The sequence below is a fragment of the Cynocephalus volans genome, chromosome 1 (assembly GCF_027409185.1).
Source record: "Cynocephalus volans isolate mCynVol1 chromosome 1, mCynVol1.pri, whole genome shotgun sequence".
Classification (NCBI taxonomy): Eukaryota; Metazoa; Chordata; class Mammalia; order Dermoptera; family Cynocephalidae; genus Cynocephalus; species Cynocephalus volans.
The window spans coordinates 119,568,354-119,594,151 of NC_084460.1; the positions used below are offsets into that span (position 1 = coordinate 119,568,354).

Consider the following 25,798-nt stretch of genomic DNA (forward strand, 5'->3'; position numbering starts at 1 on the left):
TGACCACTAAAATGTTGTTAATCCTGATGCTTCGTGAAGCAAGGCTCCTGGGTTTGGCATTGCTTTATTGTGCCTTAGTGATTCAGAGCACAGACTTTGGAAGCCAGAAAACTGGATTTGAATCCAGTAGCTTCACTACTAACAGCTGTGTGACCCTGAACAAGTCACTTAACCATGTAGAGCCTTGGTTCTATCATCTGTAAAGTGGGGATGATAATATGTACTACATTGGGTTGTTGTGGGGGGACTGGATGAGAATAAACCTGAAGTATGGGGCCTCATGCATACCAAAGCTCCGTGAACCTTAGCAAGTGTCATTACTGAGGAAGTGTGAGAGAGGCTGGGAAAAGAACCCCCCTCAGGTCCCTCCCCCCAAATCTGCTGTCCTCCTGACTTTCTCCCCCGAGGCCAGGCAACAAGTTATGCCCAGAGGTGAGGTCAGGGTCCTGCCTGCACCAGGCCCTCTCTTGGCTAAGGTAGGGTGCATTCACTTCTGTGGCTCCACAGGAAGGGCAGCTATCACACATGGTATTATCAAATGATTTAAAAGAAAGTTGTCCTGACACCTCACAGGGCAAGGCTCCATGACCCCAATTCACTAAGACTAGGCCCTGGAACCCATCCTCTTTCTTGTTGCCCTACTGCCCTCTGGCCATGGCCCTCGGGCCCAGTGTTGGACAATGTGAGTGCAGTCATTCCTACACAGTTCTCAGATGTCTGATCCTTCATTTAGTCCGGAACTGTTTTATTATTATACATATTTTATAGATGAGATAGGGTCAGTAACAGGGCCTTGTGGTTCTAACACAGAGCATCTGGGTTCTAAGCCCGGCCACCCAGGGCTGCCTCCATCTGGGCTAGGACGTGGGTCTGCAGGCTGCATTGTCACTGGGAATCAGAGCTCTGCGTTTTCTCCCTCTTGAGCGTTGAGGTGTGGGGAGGAGGGGGCTGAGAGGGAAAAGTGTGAGAAGGAGGAAGGCTCCCTTTGCCTTGCACTGTTTTTGATCAAGCCCCCAGCAGGAAGTGTCACAGGCCTGAGGCAAACTCTGCCTCATGCAGGAGTCCTCCCCTGGTCCCAGGGAAAGAGTGGGGATGGCCCAGGTTCACAGGCCTTTGGGCTGCTATAGAGAGATGACTAGAGCCCCTCATCGGATATGACCTTGGAAACCTTCCAATCCATCTTCTTCATCTTAGAGCAGAAGTAACTGAGGTCAGGCGGAAGTGACTGTTGACACTCTCACAGGGTAAATCAGCAACAAATTGCTACTTACAATTAGAGACTCTCATTCCAGTGCTCCTCCATTGGGCCCCGTTGATTCGGTAGGACCTGCCTACCTTTTGCTTCTTGTCTCTTCCCTTTGGCACCCCGTGAAGGCGAAAGCCAGGGTGTAGTGGGGCTGGGGGGTGGAATAGAGAGAGGATGGGCCAGGGAGGCTGAGGGGAGGGGTAGCGGGACCGAGCCCTTTAAGAGGGCGGGTCGACCCCGCCAGGCCCCGCCCCCAGGGGCGGCGCAGGCGCACGCGGACTCCGGGAACCCAGGCGGGAGGGCGAATGCTCGCTGGCACTCGGCCGGCGCGCGGGGCCGCAGCACCTGCGGGGTTGGCGCAGGGTGTGGCGCCCGGCGGGCGGACGTCGACGCCCGAAGGCGAGGGCGGGGAGGTGGGACCGGGACGCGGGGACGGCCGCGGAGCCGGAGGAGGCGGGACCCCGCAGCCCCCTCCCCCGGGGGACGGGGCGGAAGGCGCCGGGCTGGGGGCGGTGTGAGCGGGCGCCGAGGGCAGCACCATCTGGAGGGGCGGGACCGCGCGGCCTTTGGGGGGCAGGCGAGTGCGCTGGGCTGTGCAGGCGAGGGGGGCCCGGCGGGGAGTGCAGGAGGAGCGCGGCGGACTCAGCCCCGCGCTGCCTGAGCAGCAGCCGCAGCGCGTCGGGGTTCTCAGCTGGGGCCCGCAGCAGCTCCGCGGGCTGAAGCTCGGCGTGGAGGAGCAGGGCGGGGTGGGTCCGGCCGTGCAGGAGGAGGGCGGGGTGGGCCTGGGGGTGCAGGAGCGGGGCGGCCGCGGCCACGAGCCCAGCCTGGGGGTGGTGTGGGGGCCGCCGGACGGTGCGGACTGGAGGCGCCCACCGCTGTGGACAGGCTCCGCGGGCTGGCCTGTGGCGCAGGAGGAGGGACTGGGGCCCCGCAAGCAGTACCAGGAGAAGGGGGGAGGCAGCCCCGCAGTGCAGGAGTGGGGCGAGGCCCGCGCTGGGGTGCAGGAGCGGGGGGAGGGGAGCCCACGCAGGCTGCTGCAGCAGCCGGAGCAGCTGCCCGAGTTCGGGGACGGCTCCTGCGTGCCCGGAGAGGGGCCCGAAAGTTCGGGCGAGCTGGGGGAGAGGAACTGGGAGAGCTGCGAGCACCTCAGACAGGAAGCGGTGGTCCTGGGAGCGGTCCCTGCGCGCCGAGACAGACCCGAGCTAGTAGGGAGGGCCCGGCCTGTGGGGCCCCGAGGGCCTGAGGGGGAGGGGCGCCTGGGGGTACAGGAAGCAAATTGGTTGCCTGGGGTGCAGGAGGGTCAGGTGGTGCAGGCTGTCCAGGAAACATACCTGAACGGGAAGGGGTCCCTGGAGGGAGAGGGACCGCCGGAGGGGCACAGGACTCGGAGGCGCAGGCGGAGAAGGAGGTGGTAACCCGCAGGCGACCTGCTTGGCGTCAGGATCCCTCTAAGGCCGAGGGGAGCGCAGGATGTAGAGATTTGGGGAGTGGGGAGCAGGAGAGCGCTGTCAACCGGGAGCTTTGGAAGCCACTGCCCAAGGGCAGGCAGTGGCCCGGAGGATCCTCTTCTGCTACCTCAGCCTGGGCATCGTCGGAGCTGTGTCTGCAGGGAGGCAGCGGAAGGCGGCAGGTAAGAAAGCCTAATACTGTGCTCAGTGGAGTTGGTGCGTTTGGAAGCAAGGGCCTGTAGTTACCTCGGGAGAGGGTGGTCTCCAAACTGCCCTTGTTCTCTCGATTTTTCTACCTGGGGAGGGAGGAGGCAGTGCAGTTTCCAACAAGGCAAGACCTCTCCCCCCAGTAGTGGACAGTATTATGGCAGCTGGAATGATGGGGCATCTTCTTAGAGACTAGGCTGGAAGTGAGACCGTCTGGGTGGCTGCCAGGTCTGGGCAGAGGGAAAAGAGAGCTCCAGGGCCGAAGTTGTAGGGGAGGCAGTCACCCCTCCACCTGCCTACTGGTGGAGATAGGGGTGACTCTGCTATAGCTGGGATGGTGCAATCAGCCCATATTGCCTCAAGTCTTCAAAACACATTCTAGAAAAGGGAAGAGGTGCAGCGTTGCATTAACAGAGTCTTATTTTGTAACCCTGTTGGCCATGTGAGCTGAATGTGAGTGTGGGAGCCAGTAGCTTGGGCATGAGCCTGACCTGCTCCCACCACGCAGTCTTTGTCACAGCTGATTTATACTGTGGGCTCGAAGCCAAGGAGGGATAGCGGACAGAAGGGTGGACAGTAACTGGTGAGGCTTTCTGTCTCCGTGGTTCCCCGGGACCCCAGGACCCAAACCTGAAAGGGACGCAAGAGGAGGGTGTACCTGCACTGCTGGATTCTGTGCGGCCTCTATGGCACAGACCTTGGCCCTACTCTGTGGAGGTTGGCAGATGGGCGGGTGTGGTATCATGGGCTCTGCACCTGCCAGGGCCAGCACTAGCTCCTAGCCCAGCCTAGAGGTGGGGCTTCCAGGGGCTGAGGGCAGGGGGCTAGATTTGGCTTCCTGTGACTTCCTCATGGCCTGGGTGCCAGGCCTACTCATTCCTGGCCGGGGAGTGGGAAGGCTTGGTTGGCCAGCTTATGGGCCTTATCCTCTTAGGTCTGTTCACCTCATATCTGGCACTGTCAAGGTTCTTGCTTCCCCAGCCTTTGGGTGGAGGTGAGTGCAGAGTTGCTGCCTGCCTCAGAGCCTTAGCTGGGTCCCATCTCTGCCCCAGCCCATGGTGTGGCTCTGAGTCACATGGTCCCCAGACCCCTTTCCTGCCAGACTGGGTGGAGATAGTGCTCTCCTGTGGGGGCAAAGGAAGTGGTGGTGACAGCTCTTGCCTGCAGCTGGGATTGCTGGAGGAGCTGGTTAGCCTGCTGCTCATGCAAACCCAAACCTGTCTGTCAGCTTCAGCCCATGTCTGTCACACTGACACCCCAAACACTCATGCTTCACCGGAAGTTCAGCTGCTGTGTCCATGGTGCCTGGCTCTTCTGGAATGGCCAAAGTGGTTCTGACTCTCCGGTTTCAATGGAGAGAATTGTCTGTTCTAAACACATACACATAATCACATATCTTCACCCACTTATTTCAGGTTGACTTTTTTGAGTTTGTGATAGATGAAGAGAAGGAGAAAGGGTATGGCATTAGACAGATCGCTTTTGATCTGGTCATAACACTTATTAGCTGCATAACTTCCCAGGCAAGATAATGTTTCTGGGCTTCAGTTTCCTTGTCTGTGCAGTAGGCCATGACTTTCCCTACAGTGACCTGAATGCAGAGGGTTCACACCCTTCTTTGTCAGACTGGTGCCCACCTTCCCAGGAGTCCTGGCTACCAGATGTTGAGGAGGAGGAGTCAGTGCTCCCAGACCTTTTCCTGTGGACCCTAAGCCCAAGATTATCCCCCTGCTCTGTGCTTATTCTGGAAGATGAAATGGGTTTTTGTTTTGTTTTTAATAGCAGCTTTATTGAAGTGTAATGACATATGGTAAACGGAACATATTTAAAACATACAATTTAATAAGTTTTTTTTTTCTGGCCGGTAAGGGAATAGCAACCCTCGGCACGGTGTGGTCTGCACTACACTCAGTGAGCTCACCAGCCATCCCTATATGGGATCCGAACCCGCGGCCTCAGCGCTACCAGCGCCGCACTCTCCCAAGTGAGCCACAGGGCCGGTCCCACAATTTAATAAGTTTTAACATAAGTATATACCCATGAAACCACCACCACAGTCAAGATAGTGAATATACTCCTTATTCCCAAACCCCCCAAATTTTTCATGTGCTCCTTTGGAATCCCTCCTTCCAACCCCTCCTCTGCAGTCTCCTTTCCCCTGGTAACAGACTGGTCTGCTTTCTGTCACTATATGGGAGTTTGCATTACCTAACATTTTATATAAATTGAGTCAAACAGCATGAGCTTTTTTTGTGTGTCTTCTTTCACACCGTGTAATTATTTTGAAATTCATCTATGTTGTTGCATGTACCAATAGTTCATTCCTTTTTATTGTTGACTAGATTGTTGCATGCATATGCCACAGTTGTTAATCCATTTATCTGTTGATGGGTTGTTTTCAGTTTGGGGTTATTACAAATAAAACTGCTATGAACATTTGTGTTAGTTTTTGTATGGACATATGCATTTACTTCTGTGTAAATCCCTAGGATTGGAATGGCTTTATCATATGGTAGGTGAACATTTAACTTTTAGGAAACTGCCAGACTGTTCTCCAAAGTGATTGTCCAACTTTATATACCCGCCAGCTGTGTATGAGAGTTCTAGTTAGTCCACATGTTTGTTAACATTTAAGAAGATCAATTTCTTTAGTTTTTAGAATTCTAATATGTCTGTAGTGGTATCTCATTATGGTTTTAATTTGCGTTTCCTTAATGACCAGTGTTGAGCATCTTTTCATGTGCTCATTTGCCATTTGTATGTCTTTGGCCTCGTGTCTGTTCAGGTTTGTTTACCCATTTTTGTTTTTTGGGTTTTTTTGGTGGCTGGCCTATAAGGGGATCAGACCTTGGTGTTTTCAGCATCATGCTCTAACCAAGTGAACTAACTGGCCAGCCCATTGTTTACCCATTTGTAATTGTGTGTGTGTGTGTGTGTGTTTCATGGTGAGTTTTGAAGAGTTCTTTATGTGTTCTGGGTATAAGCTCTTAATCAGATATATGGTTTGCACATATTTTCTTCCAGTCTGTAGCTTGCTTTTAAATTCTCTTAACAGTGTCTTTTTGAAGAGAAATTTAAAATTTTAATGAACCCCAATTTACCAATTTGTTCTTTTATGGATTGTGCTTTTGTTGTGTGTCTAAGAAACCTTTACCTAAACCAAAGTTCCAATGGTTTTCTTTTTTTTTTTTTTTTGCTCCTGTGTTTTCTTTTAGAAGTTTTGTGGTTTGGGATTTTACATTTAGACCTATGATTCATTTTGGGTTAATTTTTGTACATGGTGCAAGATGTGAATCAAAAATCAGGTTTTTTTTGCATGTGGAGATCTAACTGTTCCAGCACCATTTGTTGAAAGACTTGTCTTAGGCTTCCAGTCAAGATGGCAGAATAGACAATCCCTAGCATTACTCCCACAAATTAACCAATTTACAACTATAAAAAAGCAACAACAGCCAAGCTGGGGCTGCTAGAACTCAGGGGAAGAGGAGGAGAGACCCACGGAGTACATGAAGGTAAGAGAAGCTGCGATGAGAGAAAGAAAAAAACTGCTCCAACCATTTCGAATCCTAGCTGCTTCCAGGCTGGAGCTGATGAGCACACGGAGCTGGAGCCAGCAAAAGCCACAGCTGTGCTTTTTGGATGAAGTTGCGTGGAGGCAGCAGGAGAGAAGAGGGCCTTGATGACCCCTCAGGCCATCAAGACCACTAATAGGGTTCCTGTGGACGCACATAGGAGTGAGGAGCAACAACAACTGAAAAAAAGGAGCCACTCAGAGGCCAGTGAGTCATCGCAATGGACTGATGCACAGCCTGTCCCATGGGAAGTGTTTGCCACTTGGGCGGTGGGGGAGACAGGCCCACCAGGAGAACACTGGGGCACAGCAAGGACAGCTGATCTGCCCCCCCAGTCAGTGCAGGACCACTCAGAGGAGACTGGTCAGGAGTATAGAATTGCATGGGGTGCAGTTTGATGAAAAGACTCAGGCTCAGATCAGAGTTTCAACACAACCCAGGTGCACCAGGTCTCTGGAGAGCTGCAAGTACCTATAAAGTCAACCATTAAAACTGGAGCTGCACAAAAAGCTTTCCCTAGGGAATCAGCAGCACAGCAGCAATTTAGTTAAACCACACAGCTAAAGTACTTGTCCCCACAGGAAGTTCCCCCATTTTAGAAGTAAGCAAAGGACAAAAAATTAGTTCTGGTTGAGGTACACTGCCAGCACCTTGGGGCCAGCCCAGGGACCTGAGGCATGGATCAGGGGACCGGACAATCCTCCAGCAACCAGGGCACACTGCCAGCACCTTGGGGCCCACCTGGGGACTGGAGGCATGGAGGCAGGGACCAGATGCCCCTCCCACAACTAGGCACACTGCCAGCGCCTCAGGGCCTGCCCAGGGACCAGAGGACAAGACCTCCCTCCCACAACCAGGCACACTACCAGCACCTCGGGGCCTGCCTGGGGTCCTGAGGCATGGATCTGTGGACCGGACCCCCTGACAACCAGGCGCACCACCAGTGCCAAGGAGCATGCCAAAAAACCACCTCCTTGTCAGTGGCCCACCACAGCCACCACAATAACCATGGCTGCCACGAAAGTGGGTAGTCACCACAACCACCACGCAGATGGTCTGCCAGCCACTGGAGTGCATTGACACAAGGAGAGTCACCAGCAGAGAGACCAAAGAAAAGAAGAGGATGTCTCTCTCCACAAAGTCCATTCCAGAGTGACAGAAGAAGCATCTGTTCTATGATAATATTGGAAGATCTGAACACACCTTTCAGCATTGGACAGATCATCTAGGCAACAAATCAACAGAGCAACCATTACTCTTTCAGGAGAGAAGAAATCTAGGGTTATCAGAAAGGGGAGGAAGGAGGGAGGGGGGAAGGGAGAGATTGGACAAGGGGCTTAAAGAATAAGTACAATTTGTAACAATATATATGCTAGTAATATTGATTTGATCAAAGTAGTCAACATTGAACCCCCAAAATGTGTATAATCAATTATGATTCAATAAAAATTAAAAAGAAAGAAAGAAAAACTTGTCTGTTTACTGAGTTGCCTCTGAATCTTTGTCAAAAATTAATCATATATGTGTGGGTCTAATTCTGGACTCTGTTTTGTTCCATTGATCTATTTGTCTTTATCCCAATATCACACTGTCTTGGTTACTGTGGGTTTATAATAAGTCATGAAATAAGGATAATAACTCAAACTTTGTTTTTCCTTTTTAAAATTTCTTTAGATATTTTAGATTCTTTGCACTTTCATATGCATTTTAGAATTTGTTTGTCAATTTCAACAAATAAGCCTGCTGGGATTTTGATTGGGATGGTGATCATTTTGGAGAGAATTGACATCTTAGCAATATTGAACCTTCTGACCCACAAACATTGTATATCTCTGTATTTATTTAAGTTTTCTTTAATTTCCATTGCTAGTGTTTTGTAGTTTTCACTGTACAGTTCTTTTCCATCTTTTGTCAGACATATTGCATAATTTTGATGCTCTTGTAAATTTCTTTTTTTTATGGTATTGGTGTTTTTTTAATTTTTAAAAAAGATGACCAGTAAGGGGATCTTAACCCTTGGCTTGGTGTTGTCAGCACCATGCTCTCCCAAGTGAGCTAACCGGCCATCCTTGTATAGGGATCTGAACCCATGGCCTTGGTGTTATCAGCACCACGCTCTCCCAAGTGAGCCATGGCTGGCGCCCTGGTTTTTTATTTTTAAAAACCATTTTAATTGTAAAATATACATAACATAAAATTTATCATTTTAACCATTTTTAAACATACAGTTCAAGGGTAGTAAATAAATTCATAATGTTGAGTAACCATCATCACCATCTCCAGAACTCTTTTCGTCTTGCAAAACTGAAACTCTGTACCCATTAAACAATAACTCCCCATGCCGTCCTCCCCCGTTCTGCTTTCTGTGTCTGTGAATTTGACTATTCTAGGTGCTTCATAGGAGTAGAACCATACGGTATTATTGTCCTTTTTGTGACTGGCTTATTTCATTTGGCGTAATGCATTCAAAGTTTAGCCGTGTTGTAGTACATGTCAGAATTTTCTTCTTTTTTAAGATTAGATAACGTTCCATTGTATTAATACACCACATTTTGTTCATTCATCTATTCATGGACACTTGGTTGCTTCCACCTTTGGCTATTGTCAATAATGCTGCCTTAAGATGGTATTGATTTTTTAAATTTCAGTTTCCAATTGCTTTTTACTGGTATATTTAAATACTTTTTTTTTTTTTTATGTTGAGCCTGAATCCTGTGTTAACCTGGAAAAAATACATTAGAGAAAAATATCTCCAAATATGTTGAGTTCATTTGTGATAGGAAATTGGATTATAATCCAGAATGCATACCATGGCAAGCCACGAATGCATTCAGTGAAGGAGGGGTAAGAGAAAGCTTTTATTGGCAAAGGGGAGAGGTTCACATAAGCCACTTGGAAACAGACATTGTTGGTTCAAGATGCTCAAAGTCATATTTGTTATCAGTTCATTGGTTGAGATGCCATTACGGGGCAAGATTCTTCTCCAAGCATCTTATCTGAATGACTGCTGTTCTAAAGAATGTCTAATGATAAACTTTGTCACAGAAACATGTGCGTATGTGCAAAGCAGGAGATGTGTGAAGGACAAGAAAGAGTGAAGGGATTTCTGATGGGTTTTTAGAAGTTCCTTGGAAATAGCTCCTATCTCAAGCAAGCAAACATGAGCACCCCTCCTTTGTGCCTTTCCTGGTTCTATTTTGTCTGGGTCTGACAGAAAATGATTTCATCAACTTTCATACCTGTAACCTTGTTTAACTGATTAATTAGCTTTAATAGCTTTTTTTGTAGCTTCCATTGGAATTTCTACATCGATGTCATCTGCTAATGAAGACAGTTTTACTTCTTCCTTTTTGATCTTTATGCGTTTTGTTTTTTGTTTTTTGTTTTTTGTTTTTTGTTTTCCCTCTTGCCTAATTGGACTGGCTACATCCTCTGGTATAATGTTGAATAGATACTTTGTTTCTAATCTTTGGGAGAAAGCATTCAGTCTTTTACCGTCAAGCATGATGTTAGCTGTAGCCTTTTCATATGTGGTCTTTATCAGGTTGAAAAAGCTCCCTTCTGTTCCTACTTTGATGGGAGTTTTGATCAGAAATGGATGTTAGATTGTGTCAAATGCTTTTCCCGTGTCTATCAAAATGGCCCTTGGATTTTCTCTTTTGGTTTGTTAACCTAGTGAATTACACTTACTGATTGATTTTTCAAATATTAAAACAACCTAGCATTCCTGAGACAAACCCACTTGGTTATGATGTATTATTCTTTGTATATATTGTTAGATTCTGTTTGCTAAGGAATTTAAGAATTTTTATATCTGTGTTTATGAGGGTAATTTTCCTTTCTCTATTTTTAGGGATTCTGCTATTGAAGAGGGTAGTTTCTTTTCTTGTAATGTCTACATGATTCATAGTATACATCTTTAACTTATCATAGTTTACCGTCAAGTTATATCAGTATAAGAAACTTTGTATATTTTTATTTCTCCCCTCTCTTCATGCTATTATTATAAAAAAAATTATACATTATAAACCCCATACTACATTGGTATTATTTTTATTTAAACAGTCAATTTATCTTTTAAAGGGATTTAAATAATAAGCAAAAAATATCTTAAATATTTACATGTGCAGTTAGTTTCTAGTGCTGTTCATTTCTTTGCATAGGTCTGTATTTCTGTATGGTATTATTTTTCTTCTGTCCTTTTCTTCTTAAGGACTTTCTTTAACATGTGTAATAGTGTTAGTGAGTCTGCTAGTGATGATTTCTTTCTGCTTTGTAAGTCTAAAAAACTTATTTTGCCTTTATTTCTGAAAGATATTTCCATTGAAATAGAATTCTAGGTTGTTAGTTTCTTTCAGTACTTTAATGATGTGCCGTTGGCTTCTCACTTCTGTTGTTTTGGTGAGATATCTGCTATCCTTATCTTTGCTCCCCTGTATTTAATATGTTCTTCCCTGCCTCTCTTGCTACTTTGAAGATTTTCTCTTTATAATTGATTTTGAGCAATTTGATCATGATGTATCTTGTTGTAGTTTTCATCATGTTTCTTGTGCTGGAGTTTGTTGAGCCTCTTGGATCTTGGATCTGTGAGCTTATAGTTTTGATGAAATTTGGAAAAATTTTAGCCATTATTTCTTCAAATACTTTTTCTGTCTCTAACTCTCTCTCTCCTCTTCTCAGGAACTCCAGTTGTACATACATTAGGTTACTTGAAGTTGTTCCAGTGTTCACTGATGCTTTGTTCATTTTTAAATTCTCTTTATTTCCTTTGTTTCATTTTGGATAGTTTTTATTGTATTATCATCAAGGTCACCAACTTTTTCTTCTGCAATATCTAATCTGCCTTTAATTCCATCCCTTTATTTTTTCATCTTGTATTAGTCTGTTTCCATTGCTTATAACAAAATACTTGGAACTGGGTGATTTATAAAAAAATGAAATTTATTGCTTACAGTTTTTGAGGCTGCAAAGTCCAAAGCCCATCTGGTGGTGGCGACAGTGACCCAGGGGTCTCACATTGCAAGATGGTAGAAGCAGAGAGAGAAAGACAGACAGACTCTCCTCTTCTTTTAAAGCCCTTAGAACCACGCCCCTGACCACCGGTTTTAATCCATTCACTACTGCAGGATCCTACAATCCAATCACCTCTTCAAGGATCCAGCTTTCAATTACCATAATAGGATTTCCCACCCTCTTCACAGTCACAGTGGGGGCTAAGTTTCTAATACATAAAACTTGGGGGACACAATTCAAGCTTAGTGAGTTTTGGGGGGACATAATTCAGTCCACTACACATCTCATATATTATAGGTTTTATTCTAGAAGCTTCATTTGAGTCTTTAAGAAAATCTTTTGTCTCAACTTTTTGAACATATAGAATATGGTTATAATAACTTTTAATGTCTTTGTCTACCAATTCTAACATCTTGTCAATTCTGGGTTGGTTTTGATTGCTTTATCTCTTTGTTATGGGTCATAGTTTTCTACTTTTTTTGCCAGCCCAGTAATTTTTTTTTTGGATGCCAGACAATATGAATTTTACTTTGTTGGTTTCTGGATATTTTTATATTCCTGTAAATATTTTTGAGCTTTGCTGTGGAGTACAGTTAAGTGACCTGGAAACAGTTTGATCTTGTTTTTAAGATTTGTTAGGTGGGACCAGAGTGGTGTTCAGTTCAGGGTTAATAATTCTCCACAGCTGAGGCAGGACCCTTCTGTGTCTTCTGCCCAGTGCCTAGCTTTTCCAGTCTTGCTGGTAAGGACAAGCATTTTTCCTGTCCTTGTGAGCACAAGGTGCTGTTACTTCTAATCCTTTTGGGTGGTTCTTTTCCCCAGTCTTGAGAAGTTTCCTCACATGCGTGTGATGATCAGTGTTTGGCTGATACTCGAAGGGGAGCTTTACAGACCTCTGTGGTGCTTTCTCCTCTCTGATACTCTATTCTGTGAACTCTAACCACCTGATTCTCCCTGGACTCCTGGCTCTGTTTCCTCAACTCAGGGACTCTGCTGCGTCGAGCTTCCCTTTGCCATAGCCTGGAAACTCTTAATTGTAGGGATCACTGTCCTTTGTTTCCTGGTGTCTGATGTCTTGAAACTGTTTCATATTATTTTGTCCATTTTTTTGTTGTTTCTATCAGGAGAGTAAATCTGATCCCTGTTATTCCATCGTGTCCAAAGATGAGGATTTGACTTTCATTCCCCCATTCTCACCCTTCCCATCTTTCAGTCCGTTCACTTTAGATGTATCTTATTTTTTCTTCAATCTGTTGTCCATGTGTACATTGTTATGATGTAGTAAACTGTGATGACTTTTTTTTTTTTTTTGCACCACTTTTTGTTTCCCTGGAGTTGCTTTTTTGTTTGTTTGTTTGCTTAGTTTTCTGTGTAACTTTGAATTAGACTCTCTAATAACTGTCAGAGTTTCTCAAGATGCCAATTCCAGTAGGTATTCTATCAAATTCATCTTTCTGAAGAAGTCTCAGAGCGTTCTGCCCTGTGGCAGCATGGGCTAGTTGGCATCATTACTAACGCCTAGCTGTCCTCCTGGGTCTCCCTTCAGCATCCTGGGTGTTTCCTTCATAGCCCTTCTATGTTGGATCTCCTGTTTCCTATATCTTGTGTCTTCCCCTTTGTTGGTTTACTCTCTAGTTTTGGTAGAGCACATCCTCTAGTAGTTTCCTGAGAGAGGAGTGTGTATGGGTGGTAGATTTTGAGATCATGCTAGCCTGACACCTGATTACTCAGTTGGTGTTTTAGCTGAGTATAGAGATCTAGGTTAGAAATTGTTTTTCTTCAGAATCTTGAAGGCATTACTGCATTGTCTTTTAGGTTCCAGAGTTAATGTTGCAGCCTAAAGTAATTTCAGATCTTCTGAGTGGCATAGATAAACTGTTGATACTGTTTTATCCCGCGTGTGGCCAGGAGGAGATAGTCTACATCTCACTTAAAAAAAAAAAAAAACAACTTCCAAAAAAGACTTGACTTGCTAAAGTTTTGAGGTCTAGATTAAAAAAAAAAAAAAAAAAACTAGAAAAGTTTAGATAAGTTCGAGAATCTAATAAGGAAAACATTCTTAGAATGAATTTCTTTTTTCTTTTCTTTTCTTTTTTTTTTTAATAAAGATGACTGGTAAGGGGATCTTAACCATTGACTTGGTGTTGTCAGCACCATGCTCATCCAGTGAGCTAACCGGCCATCCCTATATGGGATCTGAACCTGTGGCCGTGGTGTTATCAGCACCACACTCTCCTGAGTGAGCTACGGGTCGGCCTTAGAATGAATTTCTTGGGCTATGGGTATAGTGATTTCTCTATCCACTGACATTAATGGGACTCAGACAGCATCGAGAATTATCTTCTGTATAATAAGTAGGCCCATAACCTGATGCTTATGGCCATGATGTGAAGGTCATTCTAAAAAAGTGGTTCATATCTACAATGGAGAGAATATCTGAAAACAATATTCTTCTGGCCAGGTTAAAGATTGGCACAATTACAGGCTTTCTACAGAGTATCGGTTCTCAACCCCAATCTGAATTTATCTGAAGACGCTTTCCAAGCTCCCAGGCAATTTTAAGCACAGCAGGAAAAAGAGCCACCACTCTCTCTTTTTTTTTTTTTTTTAAAGATGACCGGTAAGGGGATCTCAACCCTTGGCTTGGTGTTGTCAGCACCACGCTCAGCCAGTGAGCAAACCGGCCATCCCTATATAGGATCCGAACCCGTGGCCTTGGTGTTATCAGCACCTCACTCTACCGAGTGAGCCACGGGCCGGCCCAGAGCCACCACTCTCAAAGCATACAGTAGACCCTTGCTTCTCTGATTGTGGTCTGTGGACCAGCAGCATCAGCATCATTTGGGAATTTGACAGAAATGCAGACTCTAGGCGCCAGCCCCTAGCACACTTGGGAGAGTGTGGTGCTGATAACACCAAGGCTGCAGCTTCGGATCCCTATATAGGGATAGCCAGTTAGCTCACTTGAGAGAGCGTGGTGCTGACACCACCAAGTCACTGGTCATCTTTAAAAAAAAAAAGAAAAAAAAGAAAGAAATGAAGACCCTTAGGCCCCACCGCATATCTGTTGGAACACAGTCTGCATTTTAACAAGATCTCCAGGTAATGTGTATGTTGTATATTAAAGTTTGTCAAACTTTAATAAAAAATTTTAAATAAAAAAAAAGCCTTTTTTAATAAAAGATATTAAATATGCAACATACAAATTTAGTGATTTGAAACTTATTTATCCATGCAACAAATACTTATGAGCACCTGCTGTGGGCCACACTATTCTGAGTGGAGTGGGGGTGGGCCTGTATAATATTTTGTGTCTGGCTGTTTTGTTTGTAATTTTTTATTTTCCCAATTTTAAAAAAATCCTGTTCTAATTTTGTGGGCACAGAATTTTTCTCTGAAGATATTAATAAGAGTTTTCTGTCTGAAATTTTCTTCTGCAGAATCTGTTTTCTCTTGGTTGCATTTTTTGTGTGTTTTGCTCTGTTTCCCATGTTAGAGGCTTTCCTTGGGTGTCTGGTGATTTTTTGTTGTCTGCTCTTGATTAAGGGAGGGAGACTTACAGTGCTGAGTAGACTTGTTGACTGAGCTTCGTATGGTGACCATTTGTATGGTCGGCCATTTGTTGGGAACCTCCAATGTTGGAATCTTGACATCTTTTTTGGCCTGATCAGAGTCCCCAGAGAAGACATCTCTTGTCTCCTGCCTGGGAGTGGAGGCCTGGCTTCATGTTCTGGGAGCAGGTGGAGAAGGGATCTGGGACCTTCACATCTACTGTGTGTGCTTTCCTTGTTTGAGATGTAGAACCCCTCCCCTCCACCCCCCATTCTCAACCAACCCTGTTGTGCCACTGTTCGGAGGCCTTCAGTTTATGCTCTCTGGTGAAAGCCCTGGCTTTGCAGGGTAGTGGAGGGGCAGTCACCTGGTGGCTTCATGTGGGGGAGGAAGTCTGGGGATCTTACTGTTTTTAAAATAGCTTTTAACTAATCTTCTGTATTTTAGCATTTTTAGCATTTCCCTCCTGACACATACCTCTTCCAGAGGTTTCTGGGGCTCCCATGGAGGGGATTCTGTGGGGTCAGTCAAGTGCCTCTCACCTTGGGATCTGTGATTTTCTCAGGTCTGCTCTCCACTCACTGGCCCATCTGCTTTCCAGCTTATAAAGTTTTGTTGTGGTTGTCTTTTCTACCATTCTCTTCATCCTCAGGGACTTATGCCATTCAAAACAAATTCTTTTTTTATTGTAGTTTGGTGGGGTTTCAGGAAGGAATGAAATATGTGTATGTGTGCAATCTGTTTTTTCCTGGAACCTCTATCTCCTCTTTAACTTCCTCACAGGATCCATGGATTCATTCATTCATGAATGATATGGTACATGTTTAGCAGGTAAGATATGATAAGATCTCAGCTCTGCCCTTCATGGGCCCACATCCTTGAGCCAAGCAATTTAGTGTATAGTTGTGTATGGACCAAACCCTGGCTTTGTGTTTTACTCTCTGGGTGACCCTGTCACTTCTTCAGAGCCTCAGCTTTCTTATCTGTAAAATGGGGATAATCTAGGGTAGTAAGGAGAGTTTTTAATCAGTAAATGAAGATAAAGATTTTAGTAAAGATCATGCACATAGTGTCTTCTTGAGGACCCAGACCATGACTTCTGCTTCTTCATATTCCTGCAGAACCCTTAGCACAGGGTAAACACATAACAGGTACACAGTGAGTGACTGAAGAGAGGGAATGGGTGAGAGATTTGACCTGGTCCCTTCCCTCAGCAGCTGTACCTCCTGGGAGCCCCAGCTGACAGCTCCAGCTTGGTGTGATAGTACTGGGTTCTTCCTGTCTCTGTCTGGCCACTGAATGCTGTGTCCCCTAATGAGGCAAGGTCCTCTATCTGGGCCCCTGACCTTCACCAATCCCTGACCTTGGCAGGGCTGCCGCTCCTTGGCCAAGAGAGAATCACTGTCACTCTGCATATTTGCTCTTCCACAACTCATGGTGATCCATTCCCTATGGCAGCTCTTGCTTTTTTCTTTTTTTTTTAAATTAATTAATTAATTAACCTACAACAGCTGCTTAATGCCTTGGACCAGGCAAGCCCCTTCCCAATTTCTTCACTGATCAAGTGGGCAGGCAGGATATAGTGGGATTTAAGGTGTATATCTAGGAACCCCTGGCATTTCTTTCACTCCCAGGCTCTCCTGGGTCCTACAGCCTGCCCTGGATTGTGTTCCCAGCTTCTGGGGTTTTGATGTAGACGTGGTCCCAAGGGGATGAACAATGATGCATCTTGCAGAGTAAATGTTCTCCAGTTCACAGCTCTGGCTTCTCCTCACCACTATTCTTTTCCCCACCCCACCTCCAGGGCTCAACAATAGGCCCCTTCAGCTCTGGGCTCTTGCTGAGGGAGTGGGGGTGGCGCAAGGCCTGAGCCACAGCAGGCAGGGTGACCCAGCCGGAGGCCTCTGCCCAGCCCTGGAAGAGCTGCAGGAGTGTCTGGCTGCTGAGAGCCGGACTGCATCCTTCCTTCCACTTGCCATCCTCCCTTCCCGGGAGTCACTGCTGGGCCCCAGTGCCGCGACCGCACCTGGGCAGGATGATTGGTGAGAGGCAGCTCTCTGCAGTACTCAGCATCCCAGGCCTGGCACCCAGTGTGCGTGGGCACGAGATCCAGACAGCTGCAGGAATTTATCCTCTGTCACACGCTGCTGGTGTTGGCGTGCAGGGGAGGGATGCTCCAGGAACACTTTACGGCTCTCAGTGTCCTGACTCTGAGTGTCAGGGTTTGCACACTGCTCTTTAGCTGGTGGGGCATGAGACACCTCTACAATACTTTCAAGACCAACTTGGTGCAGTTGGGGCATTCAGTGTGGGCTGTGTTGTGTTGTTTAGTCAGATCCTTTCCTTTCCTCTCTAAGAGTTACACCTCCTTCCCTGTTAGAATTGAAGATGAGTCATAGGAGGGTCCTTGTCTGCCCCTGCTTCTGCGCCCTGCCTTCCCACCCTCGGACTCCCCTGTTCCATACTCTGTCTGGGTGAGGTTGGGATGCCTGACAAACCTAGGCCTCCTCTGTGGCATCCTGTACTCCAGCTCTCCTTATGCAGTCTGATGAGAAGGCACCTTTGTGAAGGCTGAGTCAGGGCTTTCCGTCTGCCTGAGGGACTGGTTCAGTTGTCCCTGGGTCTGGGTCTGAAACACCTTTGTCGGAGCAAAGTAGCTTAGTGGGTGTGGGACAGGAGCAGCTGTAATGAGATTGACAGCCCCTCTTCCCATGAAGGTGCTGGCTTCTCTGGATTAGAAATAATGTAGAGGGGCCAAGCCGGGTGGGTGGGGTGGGCAGGGTGGGCAGGGCAACCAGGTTTGATCCTGATATCCACTGGGGAAGTAAGGTGGCAGCAGCTCACGGGAAGGAGGCAGGTCACCTTTCTCTAGTGTCTGTCACAAAGGCCGAAATCCTTTTCAGCACACTCTACGAGCTGCCTTGCCAGGTTCTGCCTTCAAGGTGACACCTGTTTACAGATGGTTATTTATTTTTTTTCTGACTCTCTTCTGCCAGTTACTTTACAATGTACAAACCACATTAGAGGAATGTGCATAGGGCTCCCTTGATAGAATTATGTACTAATACAGAGAGGTACAGGAATAGTGACCCTATAAGGATTGGAGCATGATGGATGATAAAAATGTTTTATACTTGTGGCTGTTTTCCTCATGTACTATTATTTGTTTATACTACTCTGGTTTTCAAGCATTCCTTCAACAAAACAACATGGTGCATGGCAAAAATAACTATTTGGGGATAGGAAATGGGAATTTACAGAAGAGATGGAATAAGATTTGGGCCTTGAGGGGAGTTTAAGAGTTCATTATGTAGACAGAGAGAAGGAGTGTCACGAAGAATAGCTCAGACATTAAAATGAAAGAACGAGGTATGTCTCGGGAAGGGTAAGCATTTGACTCGGCTGGACAGAGAGACAGTTGAAGGGAATGGTGGGAAATGGAAGTGGAGAAATAGGCGAGGAGTGGATCCTGAAGGGCCTTGTGTGCCAACAGGGGCTTTGGCTCAAGGATGCAAGCAGGAAGGGACATCAGGTCTGCGTTCAGATGACAACAGTAACAGTAGGCAACCATGTGTTAGGGGCTGTGCTGAGTGTGCGAGTCGTAATCTCAGTGACTCTTCGTAGCAGCTCTGTGAAGGAGTTTCTATTTATCCCCACTTTACAGATGAAGAAATTGAAGCTTAGAGGTTAAGTGATTTGCCCAAAAGTTACCTATTTCGAATGTGACAGAACCAAGATTTCAGCCCAGGTCTGTCTGACTGCCGATCCCAAGGGTATAGATGGGAAGAACACTGAGGAAATTGTAGTAGCATGATTTTGTGGCATGCTTGGTAGAAGAGCAGGGGAAGGAGGGGGGAGTCATGGTTGGGGGCAGGGGATGTGGTTTCTAGCCTGGGTGGTAGCCTGGGTGACTGGTGTTGGCTTGTGATGTTTTCAGTTAAGGGTACAGAAGTACAGACTGGCCAAGTTTGAGGGGGTAATGGTAAGCTCAGTTTGGACATGCGGTTTATGGTTCCCAGGCAGTTTCCTAGTGGAGCTTCCCTGTAAATGTCTGCAAATGTGGGTCTAGAACTGCAGGGGTTCAGGAGTGGAGACAGATAGTACATGGTGGTAATAGGAGCCCTGGGAGAAGAAGTGACTCCCAGGTAGTGCAGCATCCTTTGAGAAGAGAAGGAAGGGTGCGTTCAAAAGTCTTAGGAAGTACCAACAGTTAACAAGAAGGGTGAAGAGGCTTCAGGGCCGGACTCAGCACTGCTGGCAAACACAGCCTCAGCCTTACCTCCCCTTGGCTGCCAAGCTTCCCTGGGAGGGAATGGGCCCCCTGTGCCCTAGAGATGAAGAGGGTGTGGTCAGCCATGGTGTGAGTCTGAATCACTCCCTTCTCTTCATTTGGCCCCTGGCCAGCCTCCTCCCCAGACCAGTGTGATGTCAGACCCAGGACTGACCTGAAGGTACAGGGTTGTTTGGTGCAGTTCCCTCTGGGATGAGGTCCAGAGGGGAACCAGCCTGGCCTTGGTCCAAAAGCTTGGGCCCTGCACACAGAGGGGTGAGTTGAGGCTGACTGGACTTGGTGGGGTTGACATGTGGAGACAAGATAATCCTCTGGCTGGGGGAGGAGCTGTAAGCCCCTCTCTCCTCCCCAGTATGTTATTTTTCCTCCAGGGCTTGGAGAAGAGGGAGGCAGAGGTGGGAGAGGGCCAGCTTGGCTATAGGGTTGGCATATATTCCCGAGAATACGGTAGATTGTTTTGGAAAAATCCTCTTGGCCGGAAATTGCATGTCATGTCTGCTCCTAAGTGTGGATTTGTCACTTCACTGATGCTGTTAGAGAGGCTGGGGAGAGGGGAGTGGACAGCAGAGGTAGGTTGGTCCCCAGCACTCCTGGTTCCCTTTAGCTATGTGGTGTGGAGAGAGAAAGGGGCAAGTGAAGACCAGAGGGATGTACTTGTGGGGTGGAGTCCCCAAATCCTAGAGGTAGTTTGGATCCTGTGGGTGTCTTATAACAGGGTGGTATTGGGAGATGGGGGATTTATGGGGCGGGGAGGGGGAAAGGGGGCAGGGTGAAAGCACAAAGGAGGAATGGTTTGGATCAGACCTTTCATCCAACCAGAGTAAGAAGGGATGGGCCTGGCATTTTCAGCCTTGCTTTCTCCATAGCCTCCTGACTTTGGGTTCTTGCAGCTGCTTCCCAGACTAGTCTCTGCCATAGCTGCAGTAAGATGTTGAGGAACTTCTCCTTACGATAGAACCAGGTGTCCATGATCCCCTGTCTGGCAGTCACCCGCCCCCCCCATGCTTCAAGGTGGGGAAGGGGCTGTGTGGGGAGAGTGAGCCTTATGGGAACTCACCCAGTGCCCTACTGTGGTCTCTTTCCTCAGCCTTGAAGCTGAGTGGGGAGTGGGTGTCTTAGCATCTCTCCCTTCTCTGTCCCAGCCCAGGGAGGGGTGAGGGTGCCCTGAGCTCAGCGCTAAATACCTGGTACTGAGGAGTCAGTGGATGCTTCAGATGCCATCAGAATGAGAGGGTGTGCGTGTGGCGCCTGGGGGCTGGAGGGAGAGGAGGAGCCTCTGCAGTGTGACTTCCTGTGCTGGGGTGGCCTCGCTGCAGTGCTGGGTGAAGCACCCCTGCGTGGGCGCTGTTGGAGCGGCTCCTCCAGTGGGGAGGGTCACTCCTCTGAAGTCAGAGAGGTCAGCCCCAGTATCCTGGCCTCGGCTGCTCTCCCAGGCGCATAGCTTGTGCTGTCTTGGGCGGTGGGGAAGAGAGATGGCAGGGCCAGTGCGGCTGCGGCTGCGGTGAGGCTCAGGGCTGGGGCTGCCGGGAGTTCCCTTCCCGTGCAGGGAGGCGTGGCTTCCCGGGCTGGATGGGGAGTGGGCTGGGGAGGCGCCAGGCGAGCACAGCCGAGTCCTGAGTGGAGCAAGTGCTAGAGTGAGCGCCTTGCATTCCAGGAGCAGAGTGGAAGTGGACCGATGGGCTTCAGGCCCTTGAGGGGTGTCAGGTCCAGTTGGGGTGGAGGCTTCTCTTCTGTGGGCTTCTTAGATGGACCCCCTTATCCTGGAATATAGAGGGGCTCTTGAATCCCCCAGGAACTGATTGATGGCTCTGGAGCTCTGGGCTAATGGAGGCGGCTGAGGGCTGAGTGGAGCTGTGGGTCTATGGTCAGCGAAGGTGGAGCCCCCCTGCTCTCACCGCGGATCTACCTGCAGTCGGGGAGACAGGGTGGGAGCCACGCCACTGAGAGACGGGATGGAGGCTGGGGGTGGGGTTGGGGGGGGCAGCCGCAGGCCTGGCAGGAGGAGAGGCCGTGACCACCGGGCTGGGTGGCAGACGTGAAGCTGCGGGGTGCGGGGGACATGGACTGGGCCCTCCCCTGGGGCAGAGGCGCATTGGCAGCTCCTGCCCTCCTTTTGGAGGATGCTCGAGGGCCAGCCCCTCAGGATGCAGGGCAGTGACGCTGCCGCTGCCGCTGCCGGTGCTGCTGGAGGGGTGGGGGCAGTGAGCGGATGCCTCCCTGATGGTCACGCAGTAACTGCAGTAACGCCAGGAGGTTGGGCTCCACTGGGGAGAGATCTGCTTAACAGAGCCGGGCTGGAGGAGAGGAAGGACAGCAGGTAATGGGGAAAGGCTATGGGATAGCAGGCACCTGGGACCCAGACCCCATCATCTGCGGGTGAGCTTAGAGCCCAGCCATGCCCTGTGTAGCTGCCACTCAGGAGTGAGGGTGTCTGTGCACCTGCGCTGGGGACAGATCCTGGGGGCTTAGGAGGCTGGTAAAGAGTGGTCAGGGGTGGGGGGGCAGTCAGAGGGATCGGTGAATTAGTGATGCTGGCATCTGCCTCAGTGTGCATGGGTCTCCTGGGACCCAAATAAACTGCCCTTTGGGCTTTCTTCATTGCCCCATGGGGACCCAGGAAGCACTGTTGGGATTTGAGTTCAGTCTTTTATGGGAACTGAGTCTCTGTGCTCTGGACATTCTCATTTACTGGTCTCTTGAATGTGCATGTCAGACCAAATGTCCCTGTTTGCTTTGGAAAATATGGTCACCCTATTTATGGGGCTTCTCTTCCCCTTGGAGATAGAGCAGTTCTTCTCCTGGCCGGCAGAGTGCAGTAGCTGACAGGACAAAGGACACTGAGGATACTGTAGGGAGAGTTGGGGCAGAAAGGTTGGGGCTGTTTTCCAGGGCTGTGAGAAAGGAGTCCGATATACTTTGCTTCTCCTCACAGTCTCACATAGCTGGATTGCTGGGCAAGCTACTAGGGCGTGTTCTTAGTGGACATCCGAAGGAAGGGGCAGGCATGGGGTTCTGGTGGATTTGGGGCACATCTTTCTGGGGATTGCTACAGTTTTTAATCTGGCCATTCTAATCCAGTAGACACATCTTGCTACTGGAGAGAGTAACCCTGCTTAAATTGACCCCAGGGTCCTGGGTCTCTTTCAGGGTGGAGCCTGGTGGAGAGTAGGCTGTAGGCTTCTCTGTTCTGAGGGCGTGTTCTGCCACGGGTTGGGGGAAAGTCAGCTCCAGTGTAACTTTTGCCTGACCTCATGTTGTCTATTAGCTCTGACCTCAACCCTCTGACTGGTTATTTACTTGGACTGAAGGGAGGCTATACCTGGATGTCTCCACAAGCTTTGGGAGGTGGATGATGGGGGAAGGAGGAGAGGGACTGAATTCTGGGGTCTCCTCCAGTGTCAGACCAGGAAATGGCTGTCCCTTCAGGCACCCCCAGCCATATCAAGCACTGAGAGAGGCCTTCAAAAGAGACCCTGGGCTGCTGACTCCCAAAAACTTTCTCACCCCAGCTGCCTATCCCGCCAGCCAGCTGGGGCTCTCTGAGCTGGTGGCCAGCTGGACAGGGACAAGAGAGCAGTGTGAAAGAAACAGGGGCTCCCTAGGCATGGCGGACGGGGGGGTCCTGGGGGAGCCAGAGAGGACTTCCTGCAGCTGTCAGGTGTGTCTGGGGGCCGTAGTGGGGGGGGGTAGAGCAGCTGGCGCCCTTCGAGGAGGGGCGGAGGGATCATTTGTCAGCTCTAGGAACGTGGGGGGCCTGTGGGGCCTTGATGGAGTGTCTCCAGTCCCCTTAAGCTGAGGCTGTTGTCTGTGTGTGGGGGCTATACAAGAGACATCCTACAGCATAGGGTCCTACAGCTTTGGGGAAGGGGCATTCCAGCAGAAGTCTTAGGACATATTTGTTTGGTTTGAGGGGGGTTGGGGCCTTGGTTAACTAGTCTGGGGAGGAGGCACCCTGTGTTTTGAGGGTAGCAGACAAGGGAACCCCGGGGGAGGGAGTGGAGATCTTCAACCCCCCACCGCACCCTTGCTCTTGGCTGGACTGCCCCACTCTGGCAGGCTGCCGGCCTCCTATTTCCGTCGGGCACCAGGGTAACAAGGCCACATTAGGGTCTGAGCCAGGAGACACCCAGCCAAGGCTGGGGATGGGGGAAGGTCTTGGGCCTGCCTACAGGGTCCAGAAAAGACTCTGAGGCCCAGCCCCCAATTCAGGCTGTGTTCTAGCCCCCATGGCACCAGACAAGCCCGTATGGGGGCTTGTAGCCCCTCTTTGTACATGCTGTTTGATTCACATAGCCCCCACCCTAAAATCCCAGGAGTTGCCTGCAACTGTGAGGGCTGGGGTTGAAGCCAAAGACAGGGTGCCTTGTGTACCAGGAGGCAGGGGGGCCAGCGCGGGTGGCTAGGAGGAAGAGTCCCCCCTATTCCTGCCGTCCTCTTGGCAGTGATTCAGAAAGGTCCTTTTTCAGCCAGTGTCAGAGCTGCTTAACTGGGGAGGGAGGGAGGCGAGAGGGAGGGCGGGCAGTCGGGTGGGGGAGCCAGGGAGTAGGGCTGGAGCTGTGACCACTGCACTGGAGAGAAGAGAGAGAAACAGGACAGAGGACCCAGGCTGCAGCCATCCCAGAGAGGAGCTAATCTGCTCCCTGCCAGACGAGCCAGCTGTGGAAACCCAGTTGGGCTTGCAGCAGAGGAAAGGGGCCCACCCCATTTCCCTGGTGTGGCATTTGGGGGACTCCTGGAAGAGACCCCTGGCCAACTTCCCTTCTGGGCAGATTGAGAAACTGAGGAGCTGAGTCCCCTGCTTGCCCACTTCACGGGCCAAAGCCTCAGTGACCTGCTCAGGACTCTAGCTCCGTGAAGATGCCGGCAGCTCGTCGGTTCCCTGGCCTAGAGCTCTCCTTCCCTCTCCTGGCCAGACTGCGGCGACGTCTGTACACAGTGAGTGGGGGGGCAGGGGTTGGACTGGCTGGGGACTGGGTCAGCTCCTCAGCACCAGCACTTTAATGAGGTGCAGAGAACAGGAGTGAGAATGGCTGAGGGGCACCTCTAGTGAGCGCTTGACTGGGGGCCTGGGCCAAGTGGCCTCTCCCCTCCAGCTGCCACATTCATTCTTGTTGGCATGTGTGTTAGAAGGATGTAGGCAGGAGCCAGGTGAAGTGTGTGCTTGCATGCCAGCCACGGAGCTGCACGTGTCAGACAGGTGTGCAGATTCCACACTGTGTTGGGGGTTAGGCACATGCAGAATTGGAGACGGTCTGAGCTGGGGGAGAGCTGTGGCAATGAATGCTCTGTGCTCCACAAACAAAGAAACTTGGGCTGGAGAGGGAGTCAGGGGAGGAGAGGTGACCTGTCCAGGGTCACCCTGGGCTCAGCTGTAGAGCAGGACTAGGACCCTGACTCCTTTCTCCTCACTGAGATCCCATTGTTCTTCCTGGTCTTCCCACACACACCCCTGCCACAGAGCAGCCCCATGCCTGGAGTTGGGGAGCAGGGAGGGGAGTGTGCAGCTGAGCAGAGAGGTTTGCTAGCTGGTGTTTCAGGGAAAGAGAACAGGCTGGGCTGTGCTTTCTAAGTAGCTTCAGGGGAAGGGCTTGTGAGTCTCCCCCAGCCCTGACCACCCAGGGCATGGCTTTGAGCTGTTTTCAGGAGCCTGGAGGAGGGTGGGAATGGAGACCCTGGAGCCCTGGGACTTGGGGGGGTGGGGATGGGGAAGAAGAGGAGAGGCCTACAGAGTGCTTTCCCTGGTGTGGGCTAGGGAACCTCATCTCAAGGCTGAGCCATGTGGGGAATGGGGTCATTATGCTTCAGGGCTGTGATGGTGGAAATGCTGGCTGGCTCTGCCTGGCCAGGCTGCTGGGAGAAACTGCCTAGGCCAGTGATTTCGCAGTACACCTTTGGGCTTTCTTCTGTAAAGTAGTGGTATGCTGTCCTCTTAAAACCCACAGCCACTTTTGTAAGCAGATGATTTTATTAAGGATAAAAGAGTGAATACATCTAAATGCTTAGAACTGTGCATGCTGTATAGTAAGTGTAGTTGAAGTGTTAGATGGGTTTTTTTTTGTTACTCTTCTTAAAAGTAATAGAAATGTAACCTGTTAACTGTGTGTGTTTATGCATGTATATACGTATGTAGAGTCAGACAATCAACATAATGTAATGTAAAGGAGAAATAAAAGGAAAGCAACCTATAACATTTTATGCATTCTCATATGTTAGTACACTAGATGACATAATGAAGTAATCAGATGCTAAGACCTCAGGTAGAACCACCGTGAAGGCAACATTCTCCAGTGCTGACTAGGAGCGAAGTTTGGAAATAATAAGGGTGCGTTGCCTTCATTAACATTTTTCCAAATAGTGGACTTTTGCTATGTTCTGAATAAAGCAAAGTTCAGTTTTTCCTCAGTTTGCACAGTAATTCCATTCCAGGAAAATTCAGTGTACATTAAAACTACAACAACATAACCACCCA

General features: G+C 48.9%; 1 protein-coding gene across 6 annotated transcripts in view; it reads left to right on the forward strand.

The window, feature by feature from the left end:
• Window positions 1-2,489: 2,489 nt before the first annotated feature.
• The window catches only part of TNK2 (tyrosine kinase non receptor 2), a 45,671-nt gene continuing 22,362 nt past the window's right edge, over window positions 2,490-25,798 (forward strand). For 4 of the 6 annotated variants that reach the window (XM_063089001.1, XM_063089031.1, XM_063089012.1 and 1 more), the window contains exon 1: window positions 24,187-24,264. In XM_063089001.1, the coding sequence (XP_062945071.1) occupies window positions 24,187-24,264 (78 nt within the window). Of the gene's footprint in view, window positions 2,877-22,912; window positions 22,988-24,186; window positions 24,265-25,798 lie in introns of those variants that run through there. The other 2 variants (XM_063089022.1, XM_063089050.1) reach the window with 2 other exon arrangements.